The following is a 21,595-nucleotide window of genomic DNA, read 5'->3' on the forward strand; positions in this document are numbered from 1 at the left end:
GTCTCAGCTGCCATTGGGATCCTGAAGAATTTGGGTTTTTTTAATGGGTTGGAAAAGTGCCTCTCTGGAGAGGAATGTACTTTGGAAAGCACTGGAAGGTAGACTTGTTTCACAGTCACTTATGAGCTCTGTGACCCCGGCTGGATTGGCCTAACTTTTGACTTCAGAGGGACACTGTCCCCATGGCCAGTAAGGACAGAGGTGCCCAGCAGCTATTTATACCTGACGCTCCTGAGTGGAAGAAGAGAACCGTGTTTGGACCCCAGGAATGTTTTCAGTCCTTCACCAAAGCAGCTACTCCTTAGAATCCCCTGCTATGGGAGTCAGAGTTTGAGCCCTTTCCCTCTGGTTTGTCCTTGGAGGTTGGACTGTGTGCACTGCCCTCACATCTGTACCTGACTCGAGGCTCGGCACTGTCTGCCTCATTGCCAGGGTTTGAGGACTGAGTCACTTAGAGGACATGTGCTCTTTATAGGGGTAGAATCTTACTCGCATTGGCTGTGACGGGGGGGAGAAACCTTCCTGGTTTCCACTTCTCTGGCAGTGAATGTGCTTCTGTGTACTTTCTTTTGGCACCTGTCCTACTATGGGCGTGAAGGCACTAACCAGGGGCCTCTTGCAAGGGTGTGTGCTCACCTCCAGTGGACTCCCGCCCTGCTGTGCCTGCCCGTGTGCTGTAATTCATAGTGCTCAGAGCACAGTCTGGGTGTGTGCTCATCCTCTACTGGCTCTGTCACCTTGGGCAAGCCACTTATCCTCCCTCTCCAGTCCCCTCATCTGAGAAATGGCATCTCTCATAGGGTCATGATTGGAAAAATAAGGTAATATCATATGCAAAAAGATGATCACAGTAGCAAGCATTCGGCAAATATCCACCATCACTGCCGTCACCGTCCTTGTCATCAGCTGCTTCTGCCTGGCACACTTGCTGCTCTCTGGTCAGCTGCTTAGTGTTCAGGTCCGTGGCTCCTCATGTACCATTCTCATCTCCAAAGCCTCTGAAAACTCATCTTTTTTTTTTTTTTTTTTTTTTTTTTTTTTTTTTTTCTTCCCTTTACTACTCATCTGGCAGCAATACCTGACATGAATGTACATGTATGACGTGTGGGCCGATCTATCCCTCTTCTGGTGTTAGGGCTGCCAAGCTTCTCCTGTGTGTGACAAGGGGCATTCAAGACCTCATTGGGGTGCAGTGTAAGGACTGGTGGGAGGGGGCCGCGAGACCTTCGCTAGGGGAAGGCAGAGTAGCTTGTGTGGGAGCAGCCCCTTCCCCGAGGCAGCTGGTGGTGACAGGCCCATCTGTGGGTCTCCCTGGTGACAGGGCCGCTGTCCGGGCCACCTCACAGCTCAGGGTGGCCGTGACTGAGTGAGCGTGGAGTGGCTCTGTGGCAGCGGCAGGGTCAGGATGGGGTTGATGAGGACCAATGGGCCACCAGAGCCAGGTCTGGTGTCTCCCTTTCCCCTTTGGAGCTCAGGGCAAGCTGCGGGGGATAAAGATTAGAGGAGCAGCACTTCCAAGGTGAGCATCTCAGCCGTCAGACGGGTTTGCAGTTCCCTTGAATGTTGCAGGCTGCTAGGAAGATGAATTGGAGGGAAGGGTCCACTTAGGTGTCGGTACTGAAGTGGGGTGCGTGTGTGAGATCTTCATTCTGCGCAGGGACCACTGCACTGGAGAAAAGACGGATGAAAGGTGGACGGTGTTTCCTTCTGATGTGGCTGCTTCTAGATAGCCCCTGTGGTCTTGGGGGAAGGTGGTCCCTGGAAGGAGGACCCTTTGCACTGTTGTGATACATAGTAACCACACTTCTGGGCCCCCAGAACTGACTAGAGGAGCTAATTTTCTTAGGGATCCGGGTGTGGCAAGCGAGTGAAATTAAAAGGCTGGGACTGGACTGGAGATTAATTGACTGCAAAGGGCGTTAAGCATTTGAGGCCAATTCGATCAGATGGTTTGGGGTAAGGAGTGTCTCCCTGACAGATGAACCATTTTTCAGCAAACTCTCCTGCTACTTGGAAATGTGCTTCAGACAATGCAGGCTACGTCCTGGTCCCTCCCACTTTTAGTCCCAGGTGCACAGGGCCCCTCAGCAGACTCTGTCCTCCAGCGGTTGGCCCAGGAACTCCACCACGGATCCTGGTTTGTAAGAGGCTCTGAGACTGCTGGCTGGGGTATAAGGACCCCTGAACAGGACCTGTGGCCGGCTGGTTCACTCTTTCACATTTTTGCACTGCTTTCTGTTCATTTCCCTTCTGTTCTTCCTCTAAGTCACCGGGAAAGAAGCATTTGGAGCCCATTTAGAGAAGATCTTGAAGTCAGGGTTCCTTAGGGTTACTGTCTCATTCCACCTGGGTTTGTTTGGTTTATTGAGCACATCTGGTGTGCCAGGCCATCTTGTGAAAGGACAGTGGTGACAAGACTTTTGATAACCGCTTTCCTGAGTCTGCCTCATGGGGGAAGGCACCCTGAACACAGGACAGGGAGGCTGCCAGAAGAAAGCAGTTGTAAACTGGGGCCTGCTGAAGAGTAGGCATTAGCCAAGCGGAGTGGGGAAGGGAGTCTGTGTTCCTGGCAGAGGGGACAGAGGCCTCCCGTGTGGCCGTGTACGGCCTCTCTCGGGAAGCACAAGTAGTGGGACCTGGCCTGAGGCGGGCAGGGGCCTCTGCCGAGGCGTGGGGGCCCAGAAGGATCTTGAGCCAGGACATGCTCTCAGAAGCAGGGTGTCCTCTTTTTACTTTCTGGGGCTGCCATAATAAACTACCCAAAGCTGGGACACTTAACAGAAACTTACTCTCTCACAGTTCTGAAGGCCAGAAGTCTCAAATCAAGGTGTTAACAGGACCATGCTTGCTCTGAAGGCTCTAAGGGAGGATCCTGCCTTGTCTATTCCAACTTTTGGTGGAGCCTTTGGTGGCCGCGGACTTCCTTGGCTTATAGACCCATTACTCCAGTCACATGGCCATCTTCCTGTGTCTCCACATGTGTTCCCTCTGTGCCTGTGTCCAGACTTCCCCTTTCATAAGGATGCCAGTTGTACTGGATTAGGGCCCACCCTAATGACCTTATTTTAATTGGATCGCCTCTGTACAGGCCCTGTGTCTAAATAAGGTCGTAGCCTGAGGTCCTGGGGTTGGGACCTGAACACATCAGCCTCAGAGGCCCTGCGGTGGGGGTCCGGCCAGCCCTGCGGCCCATCTCACCGGCCCTGTGTGCTCTCCCGCAGAACCGGGCGGTAGGTCGGCCCAAGGGGAAGCTGGGCCCGGCCTCCGCCGTGAAGTTGGCCGCCAACCGGACGACGGCGGGAGCTCGCCGGCGCCGGACGCGATGCCGCAAGTGCGAGGCCTGCCTGCGGACCGAGTGCGGAGAGTGTCACTTCTGCAAGGACATGAAGAAGTTCGGGGGCCCCGGGCGGATGAAGCAGAGCTGTATCATGCGGCAGTGCATCGCGGTGAGTGCGGCGGCTGCGGCCACGCTGGGGGCCTCTCCCCACACCCCCAGAGCAGAGCAGAGGTGGTGGCCCTGGCCCTCCTCTGAATCCAGACCCCACCTTCCTGGCTTGTTCTTCTGCTTGTTGGTCTGCCTCTTTTCTCCCTTAAAAGAGAATGTTGCAGCTGCAGAAACCCCTAGGAGGGGCTCCCTTGTGGGAAGAAAGGGGGCTCTGACCAGTGCTGTTTCAGATCCACATCGCAGGACTTGGGAGCAGACTTACCTTGCTGGGCCCCTTTTTCTTCACAGGCTGATGGCCTTAGAACTGCTTCCTTCCCTAGATGACCGAGTGCTTTGAAGTGTCTGCCATTAAAGATGTCAGCCTGTCCTGTCTGTGACCCCATTGCCAACATTTATGGTCCAGTTCATGACGGTTCTGGGCCCTCCCTTCCTTCCTGTCCTGCCTTCAAAGTCAGAGGTCCAGGTGGAAGGTCAGTGCCCCGCCTGAGGGGACTGCCCCAGATAAAGACGGCTGATTTATGGTGCCCAGGAGCCGGGCTGCTGCAGAGCCTGGCCGGCCCCTCCACACTGCCTCACCCGCCCCAGCCTTGCTCCAGGACGGGCCAGTGGCACAGACCCTGGCAAAACATGGTCTGGGGGTTGGTCCCTGGATCCCTACAGCACACACCCCACCTTCTGCAGGGTGCTGCTCCCAGGTCCTCAGGGTCCTCCCTGTGGGAACGGTGATCTCTCTGCTCCCGTGGGAAAGCAGGCTCAGCAGGAGGGACAGGATTCCTGGGAGAGCTGCTCTGAAGGCCCAGCCTGGCATTGGGTGCACCTTTCTCTCCGGCTGCTGCTGCCCCTCTGAGCCCAGGGACTCCTTCCCCTTCTCCCTCCACACATACTGCCTGCGTTTTTGTTTTTGTTTTAGTTTAGTGTTTTGTTTTTATTTTTTGTTTTCTTTCTTATGGTCAAAAACACAGAACAGAATTTACCATCTTAACCATTTTTAAGTGTCCAGTATAGTCATAATACCTACATACTCGTTGTGCAAGCTGATCTCTAGAACCTTTTCATCTTGCCAAATGGAAACCCTATATCCATCCAACAACTCCATTTCCCCTCCCCCAGCCCCTGGCAACCATCTTTCTACTGTCTAAGTGTGCCTGCTTTAGATCCCTCATATACATGGTATTTCTCCTTCGGCGACTGGCTCATTTCACTGAACGTCATGTTCTCAAGGTTCATCTACGTAGTGGCATGGGTCAGGATCTTTCTTTTCTTTCTTTTCCTTCTTTCTTTCTTTCTTTCTTTCTTTCTTTCTTTCTTTCTCTCTCTCTCTCTCTCTCTCTCTCTCTCTTTTCCCTTTCTTTTCTTTCTTTCATAAATTCTGTGCCCAATGTGAGGCTTGAACTCACAACCCTGAGATCAAGAGTTGCATGCTCTACCAACTGAGCCAGACAGGCACCCCACGATTTCCTTCTTTTTAAAGACTGAATAGTATTCCATCATTTGTATGTGCTGTGTTTTCTTTATCTGTTCGTCTGTTGATGGACATTTAAGTTGCTTTTGCATCTCTTGGCTCTTGGGCACCGTGGGGGTGTCCAGTACCTCTCTGAGATCCTGTTTTGAATTCCCTTGGGTATATACCTGGAAGTAGGATTGCTGGATCATACGGTAGCTCTATTTTTATTGGTTTCAGGGACCGCCATACTGTTTTCCGCAGAGGCTGCTTCATCGTACATTCCCACCAATGGTGTGCAAGGGTTCCATTTTCTCCACATCCTCACCAGCACTTGTGATTTACTGTTGTTTTGATAAGCAGTTGCCTGGATGGAAGTGAGGTGGTACTTCGTGCTGGTTTTGATCCGCATTTCCCTGATGATTGGTGACGTTGAGCATCTTTTCATATTTTGTTGGCCGTAGCTTCTTTGGAGAAATGTTTAAGTCCTTTGGCCATTTTTAAATTGGATTGTCTGTGTTTTTGTTGTTGAATTGGAGCTCTTCATGTGCCCTAGATACTAACTCATCATCACATACATTCGTGGGTTGCCTTTTCACTCTGTTGGTTGTTTTTCCTTTTGCTGTGCAGTTTTTGTTGGGTTACTTGTGTTTTTAATCGTTACCTCTACCCGGGTCATTTCCGTGGATTTCAGGAATGTTGGGAGTCCCCTTGAAATTAAATACAGGTTTTTGTCTGTGTGCCTACCTCTAGGTACATTTTTCTGGAGTGAGGGTCCATGTGACCCATCGCATGCTGTCAGGATTTACGATTTTGAGAATAGTGTCCCCTAAACACAGCATGTTGGCAGTGATCCGGCACTGTCTCTTCCTCTTCAGCCCTCCCTCGTCCCTGCCCTGTGTCCCAGGGCCAGTTATGGGACCTGTCTCTGATGTTACCTATGCTTTGCAGCCATGGTGCCTGCCACTGTGAGTGTTGGTTGAAGGAAACCTCAATTTTGTGTGTGGCTCTCCAACCTGATGTGGCTTTCGGAACTAATAGCAAGTGTCGTCTTGGCCTGACCATTAGGGTCCTCTTTACTCTTCTTCCAACTTTTCCACGTTGCCGGGGCTCTTCCTGCCATGGTTTACCCGCCTCTGACACATGCAGGCCCCCTCTCCTCCCTTTCCAGGCTCTTCTTTCTTGATGTGCTGCTGTCTCTCTCCTCCCTGTGAGGCTCCGTCCCTTTGCACCGTCCAGCACCATCTCCCTGCTGGCTCGGGCCTGGGTTCCCCTCGTCAGTCTCTGCGGTAGCTTTGCCAGTGGTTCTGCCTGCCAGTTTCAGACTCAGTCCCCTACCCTCGCCCATCCCATCACAGACCGTCTTCTGGCTGCCAGGTGCTCCTCACCCGGCACCCCAGCTTTGGGCTCTCCACACTCCCCTGTCCGCGGTGGCCTGGCCTGCTCCCAGTGGCTGAGCGCGTCTGGCTCTTGCTTCTCTGTCCCCTTTCGCGTGGGTTGCTGGTCCCTTTTCCTTTTCCTGCTCCTCACTTCTCTGCGCCTGCAGGAGCCCACATTCTCTGTCCTGGGAGTCCTCCGGAAATCAGCCTCTCGCTGCCCCCATAGCACTTGCACATGACTTTGCCATGTCTTCCTAGGATTTCAGCATGTTCTGTCTTCATCCTCCCAAACAGCTCGGGGGAGCAGCTGCCTTCCTCATCACTGTTCCCCTTTTGGTCGCTTGCTTCAGGCTTCAGCAGATGTTTATTAAGTATTTGTTGAACAAATGATGGCTCTTTTGCCTTCAGTGTTCTATTTATTTGAACTCAAATGTTTGTGCCATTTTATAGACTTTTCACTTAGTAGTGGAGCCTATATCGCCTTTTTGAAGCTCTGTTAATTCAGTGTGATAAAAATTGACTGTGTGCTTCGTCTGGATCCCAGGTACAGGGAGGGTGGGTGTGTAAAGGGGGGAGAGTGTAAGTGGCTCGATTCTGCCTGCAAAGGGTTTATGGTTTAGCACATCAGTTCTCAAACGTTGTGGTTTTGGGAATTCTGTACCCTCTTAAAAATTATGAGCCCCCCCCCCCCACCGCAAAAGCTTTATTTATGTGGGTTATTTATTATTATTCAAAATTAAAATGGAGAAGTTTTAAAAATACTTGGAATTCATTTAAAAAGAACAAACTTGGGGCACCTGGCTGGCTCAGTTGGAAGAGTGTGCTACTCTCGATCCCATGGTCATGAGTTTGAGCCCCATGTTGAGTGTAGAGATTACTTAAATAAATAAAACATAAAAAGAACAAACCCACTACATGTTAACATAAATGACATTTTTATGAGAACTAGCTACGTTTTCCAAAACAAAAGTGATTAATAGGAAGGATGGCGTTGTTTTATGTTTGTGTAAATCTTTTCTTTTATGTTTGGTTCATTAGACAAGATTTGCATTTTCATATATATGTCTGTCTTCATTCTGTCGCAATACATTGTTTTGGAGCAACTATGTGAGGAAAATGTGGCCTGGTGCAGATCCCTAGTTGAAGGGGAGGAGTATTTTAGCAGTCTTCCCAGTAGGGGTGGAAATCTCTGGTATTCCACCAGAACGCAACAGGTGGCAGTTTCTTAAAGGTTAGTTGCATTGTGGAATCTGAAACTGTATCAATGAACTTGTCATGCTGTTACATTAAAATTCATTAGTCTGTCCTTGCCCCCCCCCCCCCCCCCCCCCCGGAAAAGCTCATTTGCTCATGCATGATGTTACAACATCACACGTGGGGTCATTTGGAAAAACTGGCTCACTGAGTTATACAGATTTTCCAAACAGGGGCAAACAGTGTTATACTATGTTAAAAAAAAAAAAAACAAAACAAAAACAAAAACCCCACACATTTGTTGACACACCGCCAGTCTCCTCTCAAGAGTCTTTAAGTGTGATTAGGAAGCTGCCCAGTTCATGGTGGCTAGTGTAGGTTTTCCAAAATTCTAATTTTTGTTTTTAAAGTTTGAATTTTATCATTTGCAACGGATGCTGTAAGTTTGTTTTTCTGGACGTGACCGGCTCATTTCATCTTTGAGAAACTTGCCAATACTTTTTTTTTTTTTTTTTTTTTTTTTAAATTCAGTTGCTCTGTCAAGTAGAATGATGTTCTATGCAGAAAATGACCAAGTCAGGTCACAACTTAGTCACGAGTGCTTTTCCTTTAGATAACCATCGTCCTTTGGTATGCAGCAGGGGCACCTGATGCACACTTCCTATTTTGTCGTACAGAATATTAAAAGGTTATGTTTTCAGGGGTCAAAGATTTCATAAAATTAGTAATTTTTTACTGCTTCATCAAAGACCTTCTTCAGTGAAGCCGGTGGTCTTTGTAATAAGTGTGTGGCAGGGACAAACTCAGTACTGCCCTGACGAGGACCGGCAATGTCCCTTACCAGTGCAAATGTCAGCATAGTTGAAAAAGGCAGATAGCATCTTAGTGTTACCCTGAAGATAGTTTTGACCCTGCGGACCTCCCTGTAAAGGTTGTGGGGACCCTGGAGTCCTTGGACTTGCTTTGATGGCCGCCGGTGGTGCACAGCCTCAGTCCCCCACAGGCTTGGGCTCAGTTCACACCCCACCTCCTCCTTTGGGTCTTGACTCGCATGGGACGCTGTCCCTGACCTCCACGTTCCGAATGAGCCCCTTCCACCCCTCACCTGGCCCTCCTTGCTGTATGTTTCTCCGTGTCCCTTGTCACAGCATATCCTGTTGGTTTTCATTTGTCTGCCCCCCTCCATGAAAATGTAAGCTCAGGATGGCAGAGATTTTTATTTGCCTTGTCCAGTGCCGTTCCCAGCGTTTAGTATCTGGCACAAAGAGGTAGTAGCCTGATGAGTATTTGAACGAACGAACGAATCAATGAATGAATGACAGGCAGTGGCTGAGCCAGTTCTCTGCTGCCTCCTGGCCTTGGACCTGCTCCCCACGGTTCTGGCCCCTGCTGACTTCGCTGTGCTCTCTCCGGCTCTTCAGCCAGTGCTGCCCCACACCGCCGTGTGCCTGGTGTGTGGCGAGGCAGGGAAAGAAGACACAGTGGAAGAGGAAGAAGGAAAGTTTAACCTCATGCTAATGGAGTGCTCTATCTGCAACGAAATCATCCACCCTGGATGCCTTAAGGTGAGCGGTCCCGGGGGGGTCTGGCTGTGCTGCTCGGCACCCCCATTGAGCACCTCTGGTGGTGCTGATGCTGGGGGACAGTGAGCTTCCTTCCCCAGAGGACCTCTGAGTCTGGGGGGGTTCTGAGTGTCAGATAACAAGCCGAGGGCAAGAAGGGTCTGCAGTAGCTCAGACCTCCTACCTGTGGCTTCGAGGGAATGAACACGTACCCCCCACCCCCCACCCCCCACCCCCCACCCCCCAATAAGACAAAGCCAGAGAGAGTTCCCAGAGTCTTGCACTGAGACCAGAGGGAGAGACTGGGTGGTTGTGCTGCTCACTGGAATCCTGGCTCAGGGCTTCTGGGAGAACGAAGCCTGGGCCTGGGAGGGCGGACCCTGTGACGACAGGTGGTTGCATCAGTGTCCCTTTGTGCCGAGAACCTGCTCCCTTGGTGTGCCCAGGGCAGGGCTGCCTTCTTGTGGGGACCACTGTGCTGTGCCTGCCTGTCTTAGGCAACAGGTTCTACCTCTGCAAGGAGGAGACTGCTCTGGGCTTGTCCCCAGAGAATGTCGTCAGCCCTCTCAGCCCAGGTGTCAGCCTCAGTGTGTGTGTGTGTGTGTGTGTGTGTGTGTGTGTGTGTGTGTGTTAATGTTTGTTTATTTTCAGAAAGAGAGAATGTGGGCAAGGGGGGAGGGGAGAGAGAGAGGGAGAATCCCAAGCAAGCTTCCCGCTCCACACAGAGCTGGCCGTGGGGCTCAATCTCACAACCAGGAGATCATGCCCTGAGCCGAAATTAAAAGTTGGACGCTTAACTGACTGAGCCGCTTAGGTGCCCCTATGCGTGTGTTTTAGAAAGATTGAGGTGGGCTTGCCCCGAATACCACCTCAGCTCTGAAATGTCTCTTTTCTTCGGTGGCAGTAGGGGGGGCTCGTTGCAAGGCTCATCCTCCTGCACATACCTCACGGTCTGAAGGGGGCACTGTGATTGTTCCCTGGCTTTGGAAGTCAGACTTGATGTTTTAGTTGCCTGGTTACTTCTGTCTCCCAGATCAGAAGCTCCTCAAGGGCAGGGACAGCACCTCTGTGTTGCTCACGCCTAGCACCCAGTGCTACTAAATGACTGAACAGGCCCTGGGCCCATTGCTTTCCCTAGGTTATCTTACTGAATTGTTGCAGAACAGTGGTGAGACAGGTACATTCCATTCCATGATGGAGGGCACTGGCCCACAGAGATGGAGTGGTTTCCCCGGGATCACTGAGCTAGTAAGAGGCAAAGTTAGGATTTGACCCCTGGCCTGGATCCAGAGCCAACTGTCTTAACCACCTTTGTTTTGTCTTGGTCAAGGATGGGATAGAAGTGACATCTGGGAGGGGGCTGTTGGTGTTCCTGGCAGGTGTGGCATCTTCTGCCCCCTCCCTGCTTGCTGACTGGTGTGTGCCCTTCGCAGATTAAGGAGTCAGAGGGCGTGGTCAACGATGAGCTTCCAAACTGCTGGGAGTGTCCAAAGTGTAACCACGCCGGCAAGACCGGGAAAGTGAGTGCCGGGCTCCAAGTCCCAGGGGTCAGCCCGGGAGGGGCAGACCTTGGCCTTGTCAGATGCCGCCTGTCGGTGCGCTGTGGGCCAGCGGGGTGCCGCGGGTTCCTGGAGGGGGGCAAGTCCAAAGATATACAGTTTGTTTGTTCCTTCTCTCTTTTTGGCCTACAAGCAAAAGCGTGGCCCTGGCTTTAAGTATGCCTCCAACCTGCCCGGCTCCCTGCTCAAGGAGCAGAAGATGAACCGGGACAACAAGGAAGGGCAGGAGCCTGCCAAGCGGAGGAGTGAGTGCGAGGAGGCGCCTCGGCGCAGGTCAGATGAGCACCCCAAGAAGGTGCCCCCGGATGGCATCCTGCGCCGAAAGTCAGACGACGTACACCTGAGGAGGAAGCGGAAATACGAGAAGCCCCAAGAGCTGAGTGGACGCAAGCGAGTACGGAGCGGGAGGAGCGGGCAGCGAGGGGTGGCCTGGCCGGTCCCGGGTGCAGGGCGCACAGGCGGGGGCGGGGACGGGCAGCGGGGAGAACTCGGGATCCTGGCCTCCGGCCGCCCTGAGCAGGTCACATAAGTCCCGAGAGCCCGGCCCAAAAGAAAGGAGGGGAAAACCAGCGAGTCACTCCTCTTCCCACCCCTTTAGGCCTCGACGCTTCAAACGTCCCCCGGTTCCTCCTCTCACCTCTCGCCGAGGCCCCCTCTAGGCAGCAGCCTCAACCCCTGGTGGAGATCCAGTCTCACTTACTTCCAGCAGCAGGTGCTCCCACGTCGCCCCGCCCTCCTGAGGCCCTGGGGACTTGCGAGCCCCGGGCCGCCCCCGCCCCCCCCCCCCTCCCCGCCCCTGCGGTCTTCCAGCCCATTGCCGCAGCCGCTCCGAGGCATCTGTGCGCCGCAGCTTCCCGGGCCCCAGTCCCGGATCACTGGCTGGTGGTTCTGGCGTGGGGCCTGAGAAGCTGAAGCTGCCGCGGGGAAGCCCTGTGGATCTGGAAACCTCGGAGGATCCTGGCAGCCCCGCTTCGCCCAGCGGCTCTTCCCGCTTCGGCCACGAGGTGGCGCCTGGTTGTCGTTTCCCAGCTCCAGCCATTAAGGCTCCGCTGGGAACCCTGCAGGCCCCGCCTCCAGGACCGGCTCCCAGAGCCAAGTCCAACCTCGGTGGGCCAGTGCACACCTCAGGGTCTGGCCGAGGGTGGGAGGTCAGTTGGGTGGGAACAGTTGGACCACACTTCTCCCCTTCCAACGTCTAAAAGCAGCAGGCAGGGCCCACCGTGTTTCAGCCTCAGTGGAGGAGATGGGATTTGTGGGAAAGGTGGCCCTCCAGCCCCTACTCCAGAGACTGTGGACTTGTGGTGGGGCAGAGTGTAGAGGGGACCGAATCCCACGAACCCTGGGAGCAAGCTCTGCATGCTTTCTTTCCTGTGACAGCTAAAACCTGGCAAAGAAGATAAGCTTTTCAGGAAAAAGGTACCGTCTCCCCCCCACGCCTGCTCCTGGGTCATTGGGTCCCTGTGGGAGGGTGGGGAGGCAGCCCCGAGCTGAGGGGCTGAGCTGCCCTCGCTCCCCCTCCTCCCTCAGCGGCGGTCCTGGAAGAACGCCGAGGACCGGATGGCCCTTGCCAACAAGCCTCTCCGGCGCTTCAAGCAGGAGCCAGAGGATGACCTGCCCGAGGCGCCCCCCACCGCCCGGGAAAGCGACCACTCCCGTTCGAGCTCCCCTACCGCCGGGCCCAGCACCGAGGGGGCAGAGGGCCCCGAGGAGAAGAAGAAGGTGAAGATGCGCCGGAAAAGGCGGCTTCCCACCAAGGAGCTGAGCAAGGAGCTGAGCAAGGAGCTGAACCAAGAGATCCAGAAGACCGAGAACAGCCTGGCCAACGAGAACCACCAGCCCATCAAGTCAGAGCCCGAGAGCGAGAGCGAGGAGCCCAAGCGGCCCCTGGGCCTCTGCGAGCGCCCCCACCGTTTCAGCAAGGGGCTCACCGGCCCCCCCCGGGAGTTGCGGCACCAGCTGGGGCCCGGCCTGCGGAGCCCCCCCCGTGTCATCTCCCGGCCCCCTCCCTCCGTGTCCCCGCCCAAGTGCATCCAGATGGAGCGACATGTGATCCGGCCGCCCCCCATCAGCCCCCCGCCTGACTCACTGCCCCTGGACGATGGGGCGGCCCACGTCATGCACAGGGAGGTGTGGATGGCCGTCTTCAGCTACCTCAGCCACCAAGACTTGTGTGTCTGCATGCGGGTCTGCAGGACCTGGAACCGCTGGTGAGGGGCTGAGCTTGGACGGGGAGGCGGCCAGGGACCGGCGCCGTGTTGGGCTCCAGGCTAAGGCTTAGACTAGACCAGGAATGGCACATGCGTGGTATGTGTCTCCACAAGTCACTCATGGTCGTCTTTCCTTCCTTCTAAGCTCAGTCCAGCTTAATTATTCTTCTCAAAGAGTTCCAGGTGGCTACAGCAATCTGGTCATGCTGGTCTTGTCAGAAGAGGTGAACCCTATTTGATTGCTTGATTCGGCCCTTGGAAGATGAACTGGGGACCAGGTGGAGTCCTTGTCCTTAAGGAGGTAGTCCAGGTTAAAAGCAAGTGTTCCAGTTACTGATCTTAATTTCAGCTTCGATGTTTCCTAGCTCTCTGGCCTTTGCCAGGTGACTTACCTTTATCCGTAAAAGGGCACGATACGGCGTCTGCCTGGAGCGTTCTTGTGAGAAGTGGTGTGTAGGGGGTGTGGTAGAGGCCCCAGTAAATACTTAACGAAGAGCAGGTACTGGCACCTTCCATGGGGGCCTGGGGCCATCAGAGGAAAGGTGCCCAGGTGTGGGCAGGACAGGAGTGAAACGGAGAAGGATCCAGAGGGCGGAGTTAAGGAGCTCCCCCTCCTCCAAACGTGGCAGTGGGGTGAGCTGCCACGGCAGTGCAGGGGGCCGGCTTCAAGTCTGATGACACCCCCTCTGCTGGACCTGGCCCCCAGGTGCTGCGATAAGCGGTTATGGACCCGCATCGATCTGAACCACTGCAAGTCCATCACGCCCCTGATGCTGAGTGGCATCATCCGGCGGCAGCCTGTCTCCCTGGACCTCAGCTGGACCAATATCTCCAAGAAACAGCTGAGCTGGCTCATCAACCGGTTGCCTGGTGAGCACTGGGCCAGGGACCCTGGAGGTGCAGTGGTGGGGGCTGGGGTGCATCGCCTGACCTGCCAGCCCTCCCCTGTCCCCCAGGGCTCCGAGACTTGGTGCTGTCGGGCTGCTCGTGGATCGCCGTCTCAGCTCTCTGTAGCTCCAGCTGTCCTTTGCTCCGGACCCTGGATGTCCAGTGGGTGGAAGGACTAAAGGATGCCCAGATGCGGGATCTCCTGTCCCCGCCCACAGATAACAGGCCAGGTGAGTGGCCGGGCCCAAGGGGGTCGAGGCGGAGGCAGTCTGACCAGGCTCTGCCGTCGGATCTGGTTTTCACTACAGGCCCCACCCGGTGCATGGGTTCTCAAGCCTTCTCTGGTCCCAGCCCTTTCTGGAGGATGCTGTTATGTTCTCACTCAGCTTCAGGCAGGGAAGGGACCACTGAGAGCAGAGGCTTCTTTGCGCACCCAGGACTTCACTGTGGGGGCTTTGCATGCGTCTGACTACTTCTCTGTTAATTTGTCCTTCGTTGGCTTCAAGCTTCCGTGGGCACGGGGGTCAGTGTAGTTGGAGATGAGCTCACAAGATGGAACCTTCCTGGCTTGGGTTGTGAGGGTCATTGCTCCCTGCCTGTAGCTCAAATGAGGAAACCCTGGTGATCAGAGATGCTGTGCAGTCTCTGCTCTAGTTGGCTGAGGACTGCTGGGTAGAATGTGGGCTGTGTTTCTAGACGTTCTGATTTTTCAGGAATCCAGAAGTGGGAGAGTTGATGTGGAACCCTTATATTTTTAAACGTGGGAACCAGTTTGGGGAAACACTCAATGGCTAAGTGAAACTGAAGTGTGACGTGTGGCCAGTAGGCCCTCTAGAGTGTTAGGTCATTGTGACCCCATCTCCCCGGTCAGGTTGACATGCTGCCTCTCTCCTTCCTGCCCCCTCAGGTCAGATGGACAATCGGAGCAAGCTCCGGAACATCGTGGAACTGCGTCTAGCAGGCCTGGACATCACAGATGCCTCCCTGCGGCTCATCATACGCCACATGCCCCTGCTGTCCAAGCTCCACCTCAGTTACTGTAACCACGTTACTGACCAGTCCATCAACCTGCTCACCGCTGTGGGCACCACCACCCGAGACTCCTTAACCGAAATCAACCTATCAGGTCAGTCAGAGGCACCCAGCAGGCTCTGCCTGGGACCCTGGGGGACAGGCTGGGAATTCCACCTTTGTGGGGAAATCCGCTGTGTGCCTGCTGTTACAGGGTCACAGGGTCAGGGCTGGGACATACCTGAAAACAAGACAGACAGCCTGGGCTGGTGGAGAAACCGTGAACACAGGAGTTATCACTGGATTGGTAATAATTGCTGCCAAAAGATTAGCGCTGGTGGCAGCGAGAGCACGCGCCAGTGGTTCCTGACCCACGATACGGGCCGGAGGAACTGCTCCCCGGTGGCGCATACAAGCCGGCTCCCGCAGCGGGGAGAGAGCAGGGGAGCCGCGGGCTGTGAGGCCAGGCAGGCCTTGATCCCTGAGGTAGCTCAGCGTCTGCTGGGGTTGTCCTCGCTTATGTGACCCTGCTAGCAAGGGGCCCGTCGGAGAGAAGGAAGCCGTACGGCTGGTGTCGCTGCGGTCCTGTGTCTGCAGAGTCCGCGCTCCCTCTACTCGCCCGTGGGGCCGGAGTCGGGTTTTCAGGCCCTGGGGGTGACTGACAGTAATGGGTCGGGCTGTGGACGTAAGATTTACACAAACCCTCAAAAAGTGCTTTTTTCTCCAGAAATTAGCACCTTCACCTCACGCTTAGTAGCTCAACAGCTTCCTGTCAGCTGTGCCACGTTTGAGGGGGAATGGGGAAGTTGGTGGTACGAGAGAATTCTGTACCGAGGAAGCCATCCCTGCTCCTCCTCGGGGAGTCGCGGCAAGGGCCGTCCCGCCCCCGTGTTGGCAGAGAGGAGAGAGCCAGGCGGGGCTGACCATCCGACTCCAGGCTCCACTCGAGGTCTTACACGGATGCCGGGGCTGTCCTGCGGACGAGGGCCTGGGTGCGCCTCGGTGTTACAGCCACTCTGTTTACTGTCGGTTACCCTGCGTGTGGAGCGGAGATTCCCCTGCAGTGCCGTCGTGTGCAAACGCGCTTTGTGTTTTTCCACGAAGCTCACCCCTTGGCCTCGGTACATGGAGGTGTCTCGAGTTCCTGTTCAGAGCCATGCCGGGCGGGAAGGCAGACCTTGAGACCCAGTCTCTTTTAGGTTCATTGCTTTTTTAAAAAGTTTTCCTTTGCCATCAGGATAACTAGTTAATGGTAAAAAGTCTGGCACAACAAAGAGGACAGCTGACCTGTTTCAGGACCTATGAACGTGAAGCATATGGTCTAGAGACAAAGTCAAGTCACAGTTGTCTAGCTTTCATTATTAGGCTGCATGTTCCTCTAGAGTACTTATTTGGGTGCTCACCGCACCCCCCCCCCCCCCCCCCCGCCCGGCCAGGCAACCACCTTAAATTCTTTCTCCCAGTGTCTGTCTCTGTACTTGCACACCTTGATTTTTTTTTCCATTCAGGCATTCTGTACTTACTGGCTTGCTGTGTAGAACACAGGATTGCTGCTCTTACATCGTCTCTCCCCTTATCTTTCGGATTCGTGGTTAAGTCTCTTTCTGTGGCCGCATAAGTATCGTCCACTGTTGAACTAAATAGTGCATTATGAGTACATTTCCCTTGTATAAATTTTCTTTTTCCTAGAGTTAATTGCCTCTTTTTTTGTTTGCTTAGTCTCTAAGCAGACCCTACAACAGACCTGAATACCGTTCTTCCCTCACACACAAACTCCTCTCTGTGGCCCCAACCAGTTGTGGGTTTTTTGGTTTTTGTTTTTTAATGTCTATTTTTGAGACAGCGTGCGGGCAGGGGAGGGGTAGGGAGAGAAAGGTAGAGGACCCAAAGCAGGCTCTGTGCTGACTCGTGGGGCTCGAACTCAGGAACCTCGAGATCATGACCGGAGCCAAAGTCACTTAACTGGCTGAGCTCCCCAGGCACCAGGCCCTGACCAGTGTTTGGCGGGAGCCCTTTCTCCTGGACTCCCTTCCTGTCTGTTTTCTCCTCCTACACTTCTACCTGCTGCCCAGCTGCCAGCCTAGAAATTTTCTTGGTCTCTGTCTTGTGTAGGGTCCCTATTTTCCTTGACCCCATGTTTCTTCTTGTCTCTCTGATTTCGCGGAGGACATCTAGACTTGGTACGTCCGAAAATGGTTTTATTATCCCTCACATTGAACTGATAGCTGGATCTGGCAACTGTGATGTTTCAGAAAGTGGGCGCTTCCTTCTCTGCATTGAGTCCAAATCCAAAACCATTTGATTCTTCTTCCTTCAGTGAATATTTTCTCTAATCGGAAGTTTGTTTCTAGTTTTCTGTAATTGTTGAGTCTTGCTTTGAATCTGTTTTCATCCACCACACTCATGAGCCCTTTCGATTTTTCAACCTAGAAACAAATGTCCTGGGGCGCCTGGGTGGCGCAGTCGGTTAACCGTCCGACTTCAGCCAGGTCACGATCTCGCGGTCCGTGAGTTCGAGCCCCGCGTCAGGCTCTGGGCTGATGGCTCGGAGCCTGGAGCCTGTTTCCGATTCTGTGTCTCCCTCTCTCTCTGCCCCTCCCCCGTTCATGCTCTGTCTCTCTCTGTCCCAAAAATAAATAAAAAACGTTGAAAAAAATTTAAAAAAAAAAAAAAAAGAAAAGAAAAGAAACAAATGTCCTTCAGTTCTAGGAAACTTCATTGAATTATTTCTCAATTTCCTTTTCTTCTGTTTTCCACCTGTAGGTCTTCTCATTTTTCTGAGAGTTTCTACTTTATCACACAATTCATATACCGAGTTTTTTACTGTTGTTTATGTAGGTCAAACACAGTGAAAACATGGGCAGTTTCATATGGTTCAACTGATAATTTTAATAAGTTTTTTTAACGTGTATTTTTTAGAGACAGCACACAAGCAGCAGAGGCAGAGCAGGTGGGGCAGAGAGGGAGACACAGAATCCAAAGCAGGTTCCAGGCTCCAAGCTGTCAGCACAGAGCCTTATGCAGGGCTCGAACTCAAGAACTGCGAGATCATGACCTGAGCTGAAGTCAGATACTTAACTGACTGAGCCACCCCTCAACTGATATTTTTTAATATTACAGCTGTATCTTACTCTCTGAACTCCGCCCCCCCCCCTCCACCATCCTACTATCCTCTCCCCTTTCTGTTATCTGAGCTTTTTTTTAAGACTTTATTTTTAAGTACTCTCTACACCCAACGCGGGGGTCAAACTCACAACCCCCACCGACTAGGCCAGCCAGGTGCTCCCCTTCTCTGAACCTCGGTAGAGTAGCCTGAGGATATTGACAGCTTTATTTTCTTCTCCAGGCTTACATGGTTTCCTTCAAACATAGTCAGTGGCCCTCATAAGAGATCTTCCTTGGATTTAGTGTCAACACGGGGTTGTCCACACTAAGGTGATCAGAGGCTGGCGACACACGTTGGAGCAGTCAGTCATTGTGTGGTCAGTATAGGTGGTTTCTTTGGGGAAACCAAGACGTGAGATCTTGGAGATGTTTCTCTTGAGCTGGTCAGGGTTGCCAAAAGGATTCTCTTTGACCTCCCAACTGGAGGGTACAAGCCAGACTGCCCAGTGTGCTGGGGCCTGGCAGGGGAAGGAAGCCGGGGATGTCAACAGCAGGTAAGTTTCCCCCCTAGACCCTGATTTTGAATGGGTGCCCCAGCCTGGTGCTCAGACCAGAGACTTTCTCTCTCTTGTATCAACATCTAGGGAGGGAATCAAACAGCCACCAATCTAGCCCCTTCATTAGCTCCACTTGCAGTGTGCCTGTTTTTTGTTTGTTTGTTTGCTTTACATTTTATTTATTTTTGAGAGACAGAGACAGAGCATGAGCTGGGGGGAGGGGCAGAGAGAGAGGGAGACACAGAATCCGAAGCAGGCTCCAGGCTCCAAGCTGTCAGCCCAGAGCCCGACATGGGGCTCGAACCCACAGACCGCGAGATTTGACCTGAGCTGAAGTCAGCCGCCCAGCCGACTGAGCCACCCAGGTGCCCCTCAAGTGTACCTGTTCTTTCTCCTACCTGAACCTTTGGGGGTGTTTTACAGAATGAATCTGCTTCTCTGCTTTCCCTTCAGCCTATTTAGGTTAAGCTTTCTCAAATCTATGTTATCTCTTCTCCAACTTACAGAATTAAAGAAAAAAAATTATGGTAAAATACATAAAATTTACTGTTTAAGTATACAGTTCACTAGCATAGAAGTTCATTTACATTGTGTGCAAACTGCCCCCCCCCACCCCTCTCCAGAAATTTCTCTTCACCCCATCAGAAACTCTATATCCACAAACTAACTCCCCATTCCTCTTTCCCCCAGCCCCTGACAATCTCCATGCCGTCTCTGTGAACTTGACTTTTTTAGGGACCTTATGTAAGTGGAATTATATAACAGTGTTTTTTTGTGTGTGACTGGCTTGTTTTAATTAGCATAATGTCCTCAAGGTTCATCCGTGTTATATCAGGTGTCAGAATTTCCTGCCTTTTTAAAGTCGAATAGTATTCCATTGTATGTATAGACTCAGTTTTATTTATTTGTCCATCTGGACAGTTGGGTGGCTTCCACCTTTTGGCTGTTATGAATAATGCTGCTGGGAACATGGATGTACAAATATTTGTTCGAGTCCCTGCTTGCAGTCCTTTTTGGTGTATACCCAGACATGGCCTAGCAGAATCACATGGTAATTCTAGGTTTAATTTTTTGAGGAACCACCATATTGTTTTCTGTAGCAGCTGCACAATTTTACATTCCTAATGTAATAGGACACAAAGGTCCCATTTTTCTCCACATCTTTGCTAAACTTTATTTTTTATAGCCATTCTAGTGGTATGAAGTGATATCTCAAGGTAGTTTTGAAATACCTTTTTTTTTTTTAAAGTAATCTCTACACCCAACATTGGGCTCAAACTCACAACCCCAAGATCAACAGTCACATGCTCTACCAACTGAGCCAGCCAGGTGCCCCTCAACGTAGTTTTGTCTTGGGGAGTTAGCATTTTCCTCATGATTAGTGGTGTTGAGCATCTTTTTGTTGATGGTGTATCATCTTTGGGAAATGTCTATTCATGTCCTTTTCCTGTTTTTTAATCAGGTTGTTTGTGGATTTTTTTGTTGTTGAATTGTAGGAGTTCTTCATATATTCTGGGTAGGAGTAATCCCTTACCAGGATCCATGATTTGCAAATATTTTCACCCATTCTGCGTGTCTTTTCACCGTCTTGATAATGTCCTTTGCACAAATGTTTTTAACTTTGTGCTTTTGGTGTCATCTTTAAGAAACCATTGACAAATTCAAAAATTTTCCTATTTCTTTCTAAGAGTTTTGTAGTTTCAGCCCCTATATTTAGGTCTAAAGAATTTTGAGTTAAATTTGTGTATGGTGTGAGGTAGAGGGTTCAGCTTCATTTGTTTGCATATGGATATCTAATTTTCCCAGCAGCATTTGTTGGAAAATTTTGTCTTTTTCCCTCTAAGTGGTTGTAGCACCTTGTCAAAAATCATTTGAACATTCAAGAGTTTAAATTCTAGGCTGTCAGTTATAGTCTGTTGGTTAGTCTATGTCGTCCTTAATGCATTAACACTATTCTGTGGCTTTGTAGTAAGTTTTGAAATCCAGAAGTGTGAGTCCTCCAATTTTGTGTTCAAGACTACTTTGGCAATTCAGGATCTCTTACACTTCTGCATTAATTTTAGGATGATTTTTCTATTTTTGCAGAAAACACTGTTGGTATTTTATAGCAACTTCATTGAATCTGTAGATTGCTTTGAGTTGTGTGGCCATTTTAACAATATTAAGTCTTCCCATGAGCCAGGGAAATCTCTCCATTTATATCTTTAATTTCTTATAGCAGTGTTCTTAAGTATTCAGTGTACAAGTCTTTCACTTCCTTGGTTACCTTTATTCCTAAGTATTTAACTCTGTTTTACTCTGTTTGATGCTATTGTAAATGGAATTGCTCATTTTCTTTCAGATTGTTCATTGCTAGTGTATAAAAATGCAGCTGATTTTTGTGTGATTTTGTGTCCTGCAACTTGGCTGAACTTTTTTACTTCTTTATGCCACCTCTAAACCTGGGACTTCAGTACCACAGCGCTAGCACAGGGCTCCCGATTGTATTTGTAGTTTGCCTTTACTGTTTTCATTCCTACTTAACGGAAAAATGCAAATGCAGAACTAGTGATGACAGGCCTCGAGATGAAGGCCACTCAGATGAAGGAAATCATCAGGCCAGAGGGGGGGATCTCTGAGCCTCAGTTGGATGCTCACTGGCATCGAAGCCAGAGAACTGTGGATTCAGTTCTCACACACAAGAGGGTGATAAAAGCAACGTACCAATCAATAGAATATGGGGTAGAGAAGTGTGTCTATAGGGGAGGGGGTGGTGACGGATTCTGAATTCTGGTTTGCTCACTGTAGACAGCATCTCGTCAGCCCTTGTAGCACCTTGGGGTTTTCTGCACTTAGTAAGGGGGCTCCCAAGCATGCTGTACCTCGCTTCAAAGCACTGGTGCCCACACGAGGGAAAAGGATCCTCAGACGACCACAGAGATGGTCCAGAACGTATCTGAAGGGAATAAGCAGATAAGCGCACAGTAATGGAGACGGGGAGGTGTTTTTCAACAGTAGATGGGCAAGGCAAGCTGTTTGATATATAGTGTGGCCCTATCTTTATTAAACAACATAGACAGGGGACCTATTTATGTGAGAACATATACATGTAAAGAAGCAATGGTAAGATTCTAAGTGATTCCACTTGAAATAGTCTGAACGCTTTTCAGGCCTATACTAACCTTTACAATTTGGTAGATGGAACCTTTCCCCGTTTAGAGAGAGCTTTCAAGCAAGTGCAGTTTTCCCCAGGGCACGAGGGGCTGGA

The 21,595-nt window shown here is 51.6% G+C and overlaps 1 protein-coding gene across 14 annotated transcripts in view; it reads left to right on the forward strand.

Moving 5' to 3' along the window:
• The window catches only part of KDM2B (lysine demethylase 2B), a 155,186-nt gene that overhangs the window by 132,182 nt on the left and 1,409 nt on the right, over nt 1–21,595 (forward strand). For 10 of the 14 annotated variants that reach the window (XR_014135849.1, XM_081790656.1, XM_081790661.1 and 7 more), the window contains 10 exons: nt 3,222–3,446; nt 8,881–9,024; nt 10,455–10,541; nt 10,705–10,974; nt 11,179–11,292; nt 11,958–11,996; nt 12,108–12,787; nt 13,494–13,657; nt 13,744–13,905; nt 14,583–14,801. Coding sequence is in view for 13 of the 14 variants with exons in the window: in XM_081790656.1 (XP_081646782.1) it covers nt 3,222–3,446; nt 8,881–9,024; nt 10,455–10,541; nt 10,705–10,974; nt 11,179–11,292; nt 11,958–11,996; nt 12,108–12,787; nt 13,494–13,657; nt 13,744–13,905; nt 14,583–14,801 (2,104 nt within the window). In the remaining variant the exon portion in view is untranslated. The remainder of the gene's footprint in view (nt 1–3,221; nt 3,447–8,880; nt 9,025–10,454; nt 10,542–10,704; nt 10,975–11,178; nt 11,293–11,957; nt 11,997–12,107; nt 12,788–13,493; nt 13,658–13,743; nt 13,906–14,582; nt 14,802–21,595) is intronic. The other 4 variants (XM_081790655.1, XM_081790658.1, XM_081790660.1 and 1 more) reach the window with 1 other exon arrangement.

Source organism: Panthera onca, chromosome D3, assembly GCF_046562875.1.
Source record: "Panthera onca isolate mPanOnc1 chromosome D3, mPanOnc1 haplotype 2, whole genome shotgun sequence".
In the NCBI taxonomy this organism is placed as follows: Eukaryota; Metazoa; Chordata; class Mammalia; order Carnivora; family Felidae; genus Panthera; species Panthera onca.